Raw genomic sequence first — 13951 nt, forward strand, 5'->3', positions numbered from 1 at the left:
ATTCTCTCTCATCAGATCGCCTGACAGGACTACCAGAGAACAGGGCGCGCCTCGCCAACAGGCCCCAGCAGGTCCCCGCCCTGGCGGGATTCTTCGTGGAAGACATTGCCGTGGGCTCGGAGCACACCCTAGCACTGACCAGCACGGGGGATGTCTGGGGGTGGGGCACAAATGGTGATGGTCAGCTAGGACTCGGCCACACCAACACAGTCAGGGAGCCGGTGTTAGTTGGGTCACTCCAGGGAAAGAATGTACAACAGGTGAGCAGAAGACAGGGATGACTTTAATGGTCTATTGGTTGTTATGGTGATGGAGGGGATGATGGTGATGACGATGATGACGATGATGACGATGATGACGATGATGACGATGACGACGATGACGACGATGGTGATGATGATGATGATGATGATGATGATGATGACGATGATGGTGATGATGGTGATGACGACGATGATGACGATGATGATGATGATGATGATGATGATGATGATGATGATGATGAATGGCAGTGGTGTTATATCATTTCACCAAGGATGGTGATGCTGATTATGCTGACAATGACTGTAGTGGTGATGATGAAGATAATAATTTAAAGAGGTTTGAAAAGAGATTGAAAAACTATTGCAACTTACTGACAAGTTGCCCTACACTGATGGAAAGGAATACTGACTATATAGTGTCTGAGTGATGATTGGTCTTGATGATCTTGAGCTTAATTTGCATAATTAATTAATTAAAATTAGAAATTGCTTGTTTAAAAAAATATTATGACACAATATTGTAGATTATGACGTGGGTTTCACGCATGCCAAATTTCATCGCGATCGCACCACCGATGGCCGAGATCTCGGGGGGGGGGGGGGGGGGGGGGGGCGAAATCCATCCCCCCCGGTCTGAGCATAGCCAAAAAAGCCCGGCCCCTTTAGGGTTAAAATTGTCCAGGGTAAATTTGCTGGGTGTATGTGAATTCAACATTTTGAGTATCTGTGATTTGAAACATCTGATTAAAATGACTGATCAATTTTGGTCATCATTATCTTGATGTCAGATTTCTGCTGGTCGAAGTCACTCTGCTGCGTGGACCGCTCCACCAGTCCCCCGCCGCACTGCTGGCACTCCATCCCCCCTTCAGCTGGGTCTACCGGATCGCATCCCAACCCAGTACCCAGCACTGAAGGAATGCAGCCCCGCCAGCATCCGGTCTCGACTCCGCCTCCTCCATCACTTCAGTGACCTCATGTACTCATCCTGGAGACTTCTGAACCTGGATCCGGCTCAGGTATTGACTTTATCCCAACAAAAACTAGAAACTGAAATCTGCTTCATCTCTGATAACTTATTCATTACGTAGAATATTTAGATAATGTAATGACATACATGTAACATGAAGTAGGAGAAATGTATAATTCTGACCTATAACTGTGGTCAGCTTTACTAAGTGGGGGGGGGGGGGGGACAAAAGGTGAGTGGATGTGATAAGTCTGACGAACTTTCCTTCAGAGTCATAAAGTAATCTGTACCGGTGTCAATGATGTGATGAAGAAGATGATGAATGAAGAGTGATGAGGGTGAATCTGATGTAGATTATTGTCCCCGCCGAACGAGTTCGAGCAGGGGACTATGAAACGGGCTCCGTACGTGTGTGTGTCCGTATGTCCGTCTGTCCGTCCGTCCGTCTGTCTGTCTGTCTGTGCGTCCGTGTGTGATCAAAATGTTCAATTTGCTACTTCTCTGTCATTTATGAGCCAATTTTGATTCTGTTTGGTTTATATGATAGCACTACATAGGAGCTTTGAAACTTCTACACAGAATTTCAGTTGTGACCTTTGACCTTGACCTTTGACCTATATTGTACATTTTGCTTCAAAATGCTACACCTTCGCCATTTCTAACCCGATTTTGATTCCGTTTGCTTTATGTGATGGCACTAGGTGAGGGCTTCAAAACTTCTACACAGAATTTTGACCTTTGACTTCTTTGACCTTTGACCTTGATTTTTGACCTATATTGTACATTGGCTACAAAATGCTACTCCTTCGCCATTTCTAACCCGATTTCGATTCCGTTTGCTTTATGTGATGGCACTAGGTGAGGGCTTCAAAACTTCTACACAGAATTTTGACCTTTGACTTCTTTGACCTTTGACCTTGATTTTTTACCGATATTGTACATTTTGCTACTAAATGCTACTTCCGGCGGGGACATATTTTACGCACCGCGTAATTTCTACTTTTCCTTGTGAGGATTGTGATGAGGATAATGATTGTGATGCTGCTGTTGATGATTGAACAGTAATGTGATGAAGATGATAATGGCTGAAATATGGTAATATTGGGCAAAATACTGGAAGCATGGATCATACTTGTCCTCTTTGTTTTCACATTTCCAAGCCCTAGGCTTTTGCATGATTTCCTCCTTTGACTCACACATCTCTGTAAATATTTTGAACGTAGTTTTATGAAATTAATAAATTGAATTGAAAATTGAAATTGAAAGACCAATCTTGTCTGTTGTCTGTGAGTTTCATCTTTGTTTCTGTTAAACCCTCAATTCCTAGCACGTCACCCTTGGACCATACAGTGCTGGTATGTCTGGCCTCATGGATGGCACTCTACGCCCCTTGCTTGCTCCTCGGGTCTACACCCTTCCCATGGTCAGGGCCATAGGGAGGACCATGGTCCAGGGAAAGAACTATGGACCACAGGTCACTGTCAAGAGACTGGCCACAAGGTATGGGGTCATTTCATGGCTGCAAACACAAATCGACAAAACATTGCCAAAAGAAAATAAAACAGTTGTCTCTTCATTGCTTGGATTTGTTTTCAGAAGCAAGAAAACATTTACAGGTTGAATCATGTTCTGATATCATTTTGTTGATGTTGGATTTACTGAGAAAAAGAATGAAATTATTGCAATGCTCCAATTTGTGATTTTTTTTTCTAATGATACAGTTATTGTCAATTATCATAAGAATTTCTTTCTTCTAATATATTTGATATTTCTCATTTCACTGTCTCTTTTATGAGTAACTCTCAAATATATGTATCAGCAACTTTCACATCTTTGTTTGGTGAATTGTTTTGCTCATTGCAGAGGAAGGAAATGCAAGCCAATCTTTGTCCAGATAGCCAAACAGGTGGTGCGGCTAAAACCTGCTGACCTCCGCCTACCAGCCAGGGCGTGGAAGGTGAAGCTGGTAGGAGAGGGGGCGGATGATGCGGGCGGGGTGTTTGATGACACCATCACAGAGATGTGCCAGGAGCTGGAGTCTGGCACTGTGGGACTCCTCATCCCTACTCCTAATGCTGCATCAGAGACTGGTAGCAATAGAGACAGGTGAGCTGAACGATGAGAGTAATATATATTATGTCAAAAGAAATTACAGTCAGATTTTTGCATAGAAATCCTCCAACATGATTGAATTGTCTAAATGCTATTTCAGGGTCTTAAAATATAACATCTTAGCTATATTGTGCAGAAACCCCATTCAGTTTGGTTAAGTGGTCACAGAGAAATGTGGATCTCTTTAAAGCATGTCATGAGTCTGATTCTTCCAAATTTAATAGTTGGATGCTCTTGGAATTGCATAATGCGTGAACACAATGGAGAGAACTTGGAGGGAAGGGATTCCTGACATGCTCTACAAAATTCCTCATCTCTCTTAGACCACTGAAGCAAAGTTTATGGGTTTTTCAGTAAGATGTGGGTCATAAGCTTAGTTTCATACCCTGAAATTGTATTTGGATTGATTCACTATTTCCAAAGTAACCATTACGGAGAGTCCCATTTTAGTTTGTTTTGGGTGTTTTTGTTTTTGTTTTTGTTTTTTTGTTTTTTTTTTGGGGGGGACATATGGTATGAAGAGGCAAATGTACGTAGAGGGTCAAACGGAATAGAATATTTTGTTATCTCTTCCATTTGACAGATTCCTGCTGAACCCATCAGCCAATTCCGAAGAACACCTGTCCCTTTTCAAGTTCCTGGGCATCTTGTTTGGGGTGGCCATCCGCACCAAGAAACCCCTGGACCTCCATCTTGCACCCCTTGTTTGGAAGCAGTTGGTGGGGATTCCTCTCTCAATCCAGGATCTAGAGGAAGTGAGATGATGGTTTATATAATTTTTTATTTATTCTGTTTTATTTTGTTGCAGATTATCTGAGTTTACTTCATAATTCTTGATTTTGCTTTATGATTTCTTCTGGATAGCTCAGATTAATAGTTCTTGTCATTGACTACTGTATAAGCAGTTATTCTCGCGAGGGTTTAATTTTCACGAATCACAGTTGGACGGTGAATTTAACAGCACGGAAAATATTTTTATGCGCTGGGGTAATAGTGCGTCAGCATTAGTTTACGAAAACCAAATCTCAAAAAAATGCCTATGACCTCTTCATTCGTGAAAATATCTGTACCTGAAAATAGCAGCGTATACAGTATATGGATTCATTTGATTATAATTTTAAGATATTTCCCAGTACCTATGTTGTTAAAGAGGAAGCAAAAGATGTCAGATTTGATGAGATGAGACAATTCCTCTTTTTTTTTTTCCTGCAGGTTGACTTCCTGAATGTTCAGAATCTGAGAAGCATCAGTGATATTGACAAGAGTGGAGTGAATGAGGACACGTTCCATGAGGTGAGTCTGACCCGAAGCTTCATGGAAGTGTAGGCCAGATTTGAGTAGCTTAGAGGGTTCAGACAGAAGCTGTAAGCATCACTGGGGACCTCAGTCTTTGAATTCAAGAAGGCTGGAAGGGGCTGGATGCTGAACTTTGTCAGATATTTAGTTTGACCTGAAAGTGACACTTACAGAGTGCACAATTTCCTGAAGATCCTTGGAAATGAAACCAAATTAATAGTGCCTTATTCATGTCAATCTAGGGAAGACATGGACAATTCCTTTCAAAGTAAAAGTGTGCATCTGAGCTCATTTGGCTTGTGGAACCTACCTTTTGTTTTTGCACCATACCCACACCTACATCTCAGACTTCCTCTCTATCTCACTCACTCTTTCTTTTCTTATTTCTGTACATATCCAATATCTCTTACTCTCTGTTTTCTCTCTCCTATATCTCTCACCCAGGTGATACCTCTGGAGAGTTTTGAGGGTCAGAGTGCCGATGGCCGTTTTGTGCCCATCGTCCCCGGTGGCTGGAGCATCCCACTGACCTTCAGCAACAGAAAGGAGTATGTAGAAAGAGCGCTGGCCTACAGACTTCATGAGTTTGATAGACAGGTACTTACCTCCTCCTTCTTCTTCGATATTCTTGCTTCATTTCTGATGATTATTGCAAAAATCAACTGAGTTTTGTGTGTGTTTGATGACTCTACCAGGATTTCACCTTGCTCTTTATGAAAGTCACACCAGAAATTCATTAGTTAATCTGAAGTGTCATTGTCAACACAACTTTGAACTTGAGTAAAGTCAAAGTATGTGGTACTGCCAGGATTCATTTAACAGTCACAATGAGTGGATGTATGATGCAGACCTCAATGATCGTCTTGTGTTCTGTGTTAACAGGTTGCTGCAGTGAGGGAAGGCATGTCTTGGATTATAGCCATCCCTCTCCTCTCCCTCCTCACCTATCGCCAGCTGGAACAGATGGTGTGTGGCATGCCAGACATCTCAGTCGACATACTCAAGAGGGTCGTAAGGTCAGTCAACTCCACCATTTTCCTCCTCAATAACAATTATTTACCGCCAAAATCAGTAACTAAAGGTACGTGTAGATGCAGAGTGTCTGTTGCTTGCAGAACATACTGTCAAGCAGACAACATAGAACTTAGGGTTTGCATTGCTTCCTAACTGTGAATAATTATTGTTTGTTTAACACTGAAATGGTTAATATATTTATAAATTGTTCAAAGTATATTTAATCAAATATAAAGATTTATGCAGTAGATCTACTTTTGAGCATTACCTCCAAAGACTTGAAAAAAGTGCTTTGGAATGTCACCTTCTACTTTATGATGAGGATTTATTTGACTTTATGTAGATAAAGAGTTGGTGACATCATCTTCACTACATTATAAAGTGACAAGAGTCAAAAAATCTTTTTGATAGTAATTTGAGTCAATAAAAGTACCATATTATGACAAGTCAGTGCAGCTTTATATGATGACTGAAGTAAATGAATGGTTTGATTGAATCTGGTAGATACCGTGAGATCGATGAGCATCACATGTTGGTCCAGTGGCTATGGCAGACCTTGGAACAGTTTACCAACGAGGACAGGGTCCTTTTCATGAGGTTTGTCTCTGGTCGCTCCCGTCTCCCCGCCAACATTGCTGACATCTCGCAGCGCTTCCAGATCATGAAGGTCGACAGGGTGAGGGCGCTCTTTAGTTGCTTATATTTGATAGTCCAGCCAGTATGACTGAAAATTGAATGAATTACTGTAAAACCAGGAATGTTTGCGTGCATTTTAATTTCGCAAATTTCGCAAGAGCCGAGTGTCGCAAAATTAAAATGCATGCTAAATATATTGTCTACACTATATGTATTGGATGTTAGGGGCAACTCGCAAAAAAATTCATGCTGCGAATAAGGCTGTCGACTCCCCATTTGCAAAAATTTCATGCCGCGAAAATATTGTGTATTACAGTACCACCTGAAAGCCTGAATTTCAAATCACTATCGGCACTCCCGTTCATATATAATTAACGCAAACAGAAATACTGACCAGAAATGAATATTATTTATTAGTGGAAAAGTTGCACAAAGAACTTTTCCACTTATACATATATAATAAACTCTACAAAACACAGGTTTCACGGAACAGAAGCAAAAGCTTTAACGTTCGTAATATTTGATTGTCACCTTAGCCCATCGTCAAGAGAGAGCGTGCAGCCTGAACTCTATATATTAGCATAAGTTTGATTAATAATGTTTGATATGTTTTACAGTAAAGCTTGATCTGATCTCGGTATTGCCAGGGGCAAATTATTTTTCAGTAGGGCCCCAGCCCATGTATTTGTTTTTTTCCCATAACAACAACTGTCGTAACCCTTAGTGTGTTTTGAGTGCCTATTGGCACAGAAATCTTCATAATTTTGTACACATTGACCAAAGTCCCTGGTATACAGAAGAGTTTACTTAGCTAGTAATCGATTGATAGGATGTCAACTTGTACATCAACTTGTAGGAGGATGAATGTGTTCATGATAGTTTGTGTTTTATTCTACTTGCTCTTGATATTTTTGGCAAGGTAGTAATCGCTAGCATTGCGTGAATGTAATATTCACCTCTTACAAGGGTAGATTGTGCTGAAAGAAAGATGAAAAAAGTATCAACCATGGTTCATGTTCTTGAGGAGTAGTTTTCTATTTTTATTCCCTCTACATCCAAGCAGGCCATTGATGGACTCCCCACAGCTCAGACGTGTTTCTTCCAGCTCCGCATCCCGCCCTACTCTTGCCAGGCCGTCATGGCGGAGCGGCTGCGCTACGCCATCCACAACTGCCGCTCCATCGACATGGACAACTACATGCTGTCGAGGAACACGGACGCCGCCAACCTATCGGATGGCGAGATGTGAGAAGGCAGAAGAGACAGCAGCAGAGAGAGTGGATGACCAGAGAGTGGATGACCACTCCAGGCCGTCTCTGACCTTTCACTTCAAGACTTTGCTCTCATGGAAGGATGTCTCTTTTCTTTCAAGCTTTGGAGCACCGTTGATTTCTATGTGAATTGTCATGTCATCATCATTATTATGGACAGGACTTGGAGCCCCTTTAAGCAGGCTCTATGAACTCAGTACCCAGCATCCACGATATGCTTTGGTTATGTTTACTGCATGATCTACTGTGTGTGTTCCTTTTGACCACTGCTTTACGTCAGTACCGTCCTATCATATCATTATCAGTTGGACATTGTAAAGGTTGTATTCACTATTAGCCAAGATGTGCAATGTCGCGCTGCTCGGTGATACAGTCATCTGTGTTAGCGCTTGAGAAGCGCACTGCACAGGGGTACAAAAAAAAAAATCAGGGTGAATCATTATTTTATAAAGTCCAGAGGAACAGCAGGTCATCTAGTATAAGGTGAGTACACAGAATGGTGAGCTAATATTTACAGGACTGTCTGCATCAAGTGTTGCCGTGGAAACTAGCTGAGGTCACCAGAGACCCGCTGACATGGATACCACCCACTGTTGCTATGGTGACCAGAGAGCATCTATGCAAATGTGACATTCTGTGTGCTAAACTCTCATGGACCTACAGCCATGATATGGAAAACTTGTGTAGTTTTGGTCTCCAGTCTGATGTAGAATTGGGATTGGATGAAAATGAAAAGATACGAGCTGATGGACGTGCAGGGTGTGTGAGGTATAGTATAAATGTATGAAAACAATACATATGATATGTTAAACTATTCAAACAGTAGCTATTTAAGAGTATGTATGTTTACCCGAAGGCTTGCAGAGGTAACCACTCGTGTGTGACACAGAGATTTATGAAGTAAATGTGTCAATGTTAGCTTGCAGCATCGGGCAAAATTTCAGGCGAAATCATAACATCATCTTGATGTAGCATCCAGGACTCTGTGATGGCCCACCACTCAGAGTCTACACAAGATGTTCAAAGCAAACTGGATGGAGTTTTCATCTATGACAAAGGCACTCTGTGTTGGCTTAAGAGATGACGTACTGAAAGCAACTATAATGCTGGTAATGGCAGTGTGACAATGTGTGCAGTATTTGCTGGTCAGTTTATCTCTTTGTGCTTGGCACCAGCCGGGACATCAAGTTTATGAAGAAGTAAACTTGTGATCACCTGATAGGAAACTGGTAGAGAACAGTTAGAATTTGTTTAGGAAGACAGGTGAATTTTGTCTTTCATTGGACCAATGGAACAGGTGTGTTTGTTCAGTGCACAGGAGGAATTTGTGTGGAAAGTATTTTAAAATGATACATTCTGTTTTACTAAGGAATAGACCACTTTACTAACTCATTCAAATTTTATGCAGTACTGTAAAAGAATGGTTGCTTCCAACAACCACACAGCTTGCCCAAGGCTTGCCTTACATAGCAACAAGTAATGTGAGCAGGCTGGATTCCGAGTATTGAAATACATTGAATTTGGATGAAATAGCTTATTGATAGGTTTGAGGAAATGTCTCCACAAATTTGAATATGTTAATAAAGTGGCCTATTGGCAAGTGTTATAGCAGTGTCAGAGGTGCTATATATGTATATGAATCTGACACTTGTCTCTATTTATTTCATGCAGGGATGAAAAGTATTTTAAGAACAGCATTACATTACACTGCAGTCTTTTCAAATGAACAGAAATTTGGTGATATGACTGGAACAGTGGAAAGAATACGACCACATTGAGTTACTCGGTAACAGTGTTATACTTGAATCAGTTTTCAATCATTGTAAGAGACCCACGGGTAACGAAACGAATCAAGGTACATTGTAGACGAGAAAACTGGTGTATCAAATTCAGGATTGCTTTGGAATTTCGCTTCAATGTTGCCAAAGTCCTCAACTGCATAAATATGCAACTTTTCTTTTTTTTTTAACTGATCAGCTAGTCTTGACACTGACATGTTCCTTTCCTGATTTTCTCTTTGAGCTGTCTGAAGTACCTTGAAGCATATTTTCAGTGATTCTTTGCAATTATTGAGAGATGCAAAGAACAGTGTTGTAGAATGAATGTCCTTCCTTGGCATTGTCTAATTGTTTCTGATGGCAAAATGTGAAGAACATACTTCTTGAAGGACAGAGCAGAAGATAATTTTCACCACAGCTGAAATTTTCTTGAAATTCACAAGAATGTGTGAAAACACTGACAAACTTACTAATGTATATTTAATGTAGAACTGCGTGTGTACTGAGATTGTATGCCAAGAGGTATGTTATTCTACAAATTTACAAAACTTGATTAAGTTTTAAACAAAATAATGAATAACCTATCTTGGAATCATCATTTTAAGAATTTATTTCTACTTGATTTCCACTTTATTTGCATGTGTTAGTGTGTGGTTTCTGATTGAAAAAAAAAAGAAATTATTTTAGCGAGATAAAGTAATATATTCTCATTTTATGTACAAGTTTGATGGACCTAAGACTGAGCATGACCAATGTTTGCTATGTTTAAAATGCAGCTACAATGTAGCTTGAGTGATAACTGTATTATGCTTTGTGGTGCAATTGAATCATAATTAATGTGGTATACTTTATGCATGAATCACATTGAGTGATGTTGTTCTGTGAAATCAGACAAGGTGAACATTGCAGGGATTTTGTTTTTGCCATATTTCTTTTTTATTTGTATTTTTGCTTGTCTTAAAAGAGCATTAGTAAAAGATGACTTGCATAATGCATTTATTTTATTCACAGCCAAAAAATGCATGTCATGTTTGAGATGTTAAAATGTAATTCAGACATTTTGATATTGTTTGCAAACTATTTCACTGTGATACTCATGTAATATTCACTTGCTAGTTCTTCTCTCTCTTGAAATACTGAGAAGAAACATGAAAATATAAAATGCTATGACAGACATATATCACATGTATATGCGTGTTTTTGTGTGATCATATCTTCAGAACTTTTTGTTTATATGTGTTGCATAGGTCACTCCATGGTAAGATTCACTTTCATTGATTCAGTGAAGTGTGCAAGAAGTATTTGTTTGACCTGTGAACAAATTTTATCCCTATGACATCATCCCGTACAGCACTTTGTTTGTATTGGTGCAGGTGCCATACCCCTCTTACAATATTTACTGTACAATATGGTAACCTCCCCCACCTGGGTTATGCATCACTTCGGCATTGAAACTGGTTGAAATTCTTGGTTATTAAGTTATCCATGTATAGATAATGATCATCATCATGATGATCATCATAAGTATGATGGTGATGATGATGATGATGATAGTAATGTTAACTAGAAAAGCACTCAGAGAGCTTAGACCCCTGCCAAGAAACTAATTTCCACAGTAGAGTATAATACATCTATGATTTCCATCCATACACGCATGCCCCCCCCCCAAAAAAAAAAGCCTTGTGTTTACTTCATAAGCTTCCTGCTACGCAGCGCCCTGAGCAGAGCTTGCACTTAATGTGCATATACAAATCTCAAATATGCGCAGCTGGAACTTCCAAGTTCATTGACCCTGTTTTCCAAAAGATTAAAAAATCCTTCAAAACTTGATGAAAATTCCCAAATCAGCAGTAAAACCTAATCATCTGTTCCTCGTGCCATTATCAATTTTTGCTGTAAGTTTCATCCAAATTCATTCCCAACTTTGTGAGCTATTTCACATACAGACGAGCAAACAAATGCCGGCAAAAACGTGTGTGTGTGTGTGTGTGTGTGTGTGTGTGTGTGTGTGTGTGTGTGTGTGTATGTACATTAGGGAGAGATTGTTTGACATTCACATCAACAGCACACAACACAGCAAAGAACACTGGCTCAATAAAGTAAAGTATACAGCTGTACGTCAAACTATGTAACATTGGTCACCATTTATTTCCTTCATGTATAGCATTATATATTTACATATATTTCTATTAATATCATATGTAATAAGCAACAATGACCTATTATACATCAGGTATTGCAATCAAACATCACACATGAATGCAAAGTGTTCAGAAAGTCGCCTATAATGGAAGTGCAGTAAACATTGTACATATACAGGCCAACTTTGTGGTGACATGAAACATTTAGGTTTAGATTGATGAATGACAGTAGAAAAACAGTACAATTCAAGAACAATAGTCGAGTGCCTACAACTGAAAACTGAATCAATCTTGTGATAGCTGTATAGAAGAATTATTCCTTTTAAATTAGAAAATAATTTTCCATTTGATCCATTTTAATAATTCAGTGTGGTATTACTTCAGGCTGGCTACCGTTACTTGCCTTTAAATAATGGCTCATACATTTGAATACCAACACACTGCCATGAGACAAAATGCATTTTGTCACACTCAATACACAATACCACTATCTCATATACATGTACTTATTAACCAATGATTTATCTTCTATAAGTACAATTGTACACGTATGGCATATTCCTCCTGGTCAATTTACTGGTAGGGTACAGGAGGTCAGGATGATTAGGTTGGCATTAGAATCTGCTTGGATTTGTCATATTCATATCATTTTTGGCTTCAACCTCAGAAATGGTAAATCTGCTGGCATACAGTATCATAACATTCCTTGCACAAGACATCGATGGGAGGTATAAGATAAATTGCTTTTGCGAAGTGCGCAATTTCGTGCAAGGTTCCTGATTATCGCAACATACATGACACACTTTAGTATACAACAGGAAATGTTAATGTGCGTGTGTGTGTCAGTGCATTTGGACATGCATAGCATAAAACATCTTGACTGTAATAAATGCCTAACAATCACTTGCCCTATTTTTCTCAGTAATTACTCACTGCACTGGTGAGAAATATAAATGGAGTTGCTACAATTGTATATATGCCCCCCCCCCCCCAAAAAAAAAAAAGACAAAAGGGGGGGGGGGGGGGTGCTGAGATATTACCACAAGGTTGATTCAAAATAGTGTAGGTGCTGCCCTATTCACATAAAAAATCTTATCTTAGATCAATTACCCTCTATGAAAGTCATGCTCCAAATTAATGCAGTGTTTGACTCCAGCATGAGCAGAACCAAAGAAGTTTCGCACCAACATACAAATTTACTGCTGACATACATGAATTTCATTACATGCATTCAAACGATACCCTCTTTGTCCCTTTGACCAAGAATAATAATACAAGTGGTTACACATTACACCAAGAGTCCTTTAAACTCTCATCACAGATGTCCATCACAAGACTGACCACTACAAAAGACCACTCACCAGTTTATCTTTAAAATATTTTTTCAGGAAGTTACAAGAAAGTTCTAGTTCACCCACTGCATATCATCTTTTTTTTTTTCACTTTAATGTGCAGACAATAAAGATGTTGACATCAAGAGCAGAGTTAGGAACATTAGAGCAAATTTCAACCCAAAATTCTCATTGGTTGACAAAGATTTCATATCATTTGGACAAGAAAGGGTACCATTACACAAATCATCCACTAAAATTACTTGCATAGAACACAGTGACATAAGCACAGTCCAGGTGAGAATTAAGTCAGATTACGAGGTATTACATTTATGGAACTTATTTGTCCTACAATCTGACTTCGTTTTCACATAATTAAACTCAGACACACACTATGTACAATGTAAGGATAGGCACCACAAGGAATTAAACACACACATTTTGTGATCTTATCAAGCTAAAATGACACATTTAATTGGTGAGACTATCGGTAATCACCTCCAGTTTACAGAATTTCCGTCCTCTGCATACGAACTTGCTGCTTGTTGATTGACTGTGTCACAACATGTGGTTTATGAGGAGCTAACTTAAGCACACACTATGTCCTGATAAAGGGACAAATTGTCCATTCTTATAGCAAAAAAATTCACAAGCTAGAATAGGAATGTATTCTATTGTGCAATACAGCAACAATCTATTGGTCATTCCGTTTACACTTCTAGTTTTTGGTCACATCTACAACAGTTCTTCATGGGGTATACAGAAGCATTCACTAAACTAGCTTGAAGAAGAGACACCAGCATGTGTGAATGTTGCCGTTTCTTCTCTTGTCACATCATTTATCATATTGAGGTATCAAACAAGTTTGTATCAGACACAGCTTTGCAGAAGACATATCTTGATCAAAACTATGAAAATCATTTCCAGATATCAAATGGGGAATTCTCAAGCTTTTCATTTCTGAAGCGCATACATGCATTTTGAAAATGATTTGCACTTACCAGTACTTCAAAATAATTGTACACAAGACCCAACTCTATGAAGTGATTAAAATGTACCCAAAACATGAAGCACCGAGACATACTTGTAAATTCAATATTTTCTCAATTGAAATAAAAAACAACCCTGTTACAATTGGC

General features: G+C 39.3%; 1 protein-coding gene across 1 annotated transcript in view; it reads left to right on the top strand.

Moving 5' to 3' along the window:
- The window catches only part of LOC140230553 (probable E3 ubiquitin-protein ligase HERC1), a 72075-nt gene extending 64502 nt beyond the window's left edge, over positions 1 to 7573 (top strand). Inside the window, exons 68-77 of the mRNA XM_072310698.1 lie at positions 16 to 260; positions 1052 to 1282; positions 2561 to 2733; positions 3097 to 3339; positions 3929 to 4100; positions 4558 to 4638; positions 5086 to 5238; positions 5524 to 5657; positions 6160 to 6331; positions 7355 to 7573. Coding sequence (XP_072166799.1) covers positions 16 to 260; positions 1052 to 1282; positions 2561 to 2733; positions 3097 to 3339; positions 3929 to 4100; positions 4558 to 4638; positions 5086 to 5238; positions 5524 to 5657; positions 6160 to 6331; positions 7355 to 7540 — 1790 coding nt within the window. The 3' untranslated portion in view covers positions 7541 to 7573. The remainder of the gene's footprint in view (positions 1 to 15; positions 261 to 1051; positions 1283 to 2560; positions 2734 to 3096; positions 3340 to 3928; positions 4101 to 4557; positions 4639 to 5085; positions 5239 to 5523; positions 5658 to 6159; positions 6332 to 7354) is intronic.
- The last annotated feature ends 6378 nt before the right edge of the window (positions 7574 to 13951 follow it).

Source organism: Diadema setosum, chromosome 7 (genome assembly GCF_964275005.1).
Source record: "Diadema setosum chromosome 7, eeDiaSeto1, whole genome shotgun sequence".
In the NCBI taxonomy this organism is placed as follows: Eukaryota; Metazoa; Echinodermata; class Echinoidea; order Diadematoida; family Diadematidae; genus Diadema; species Diadema setosum.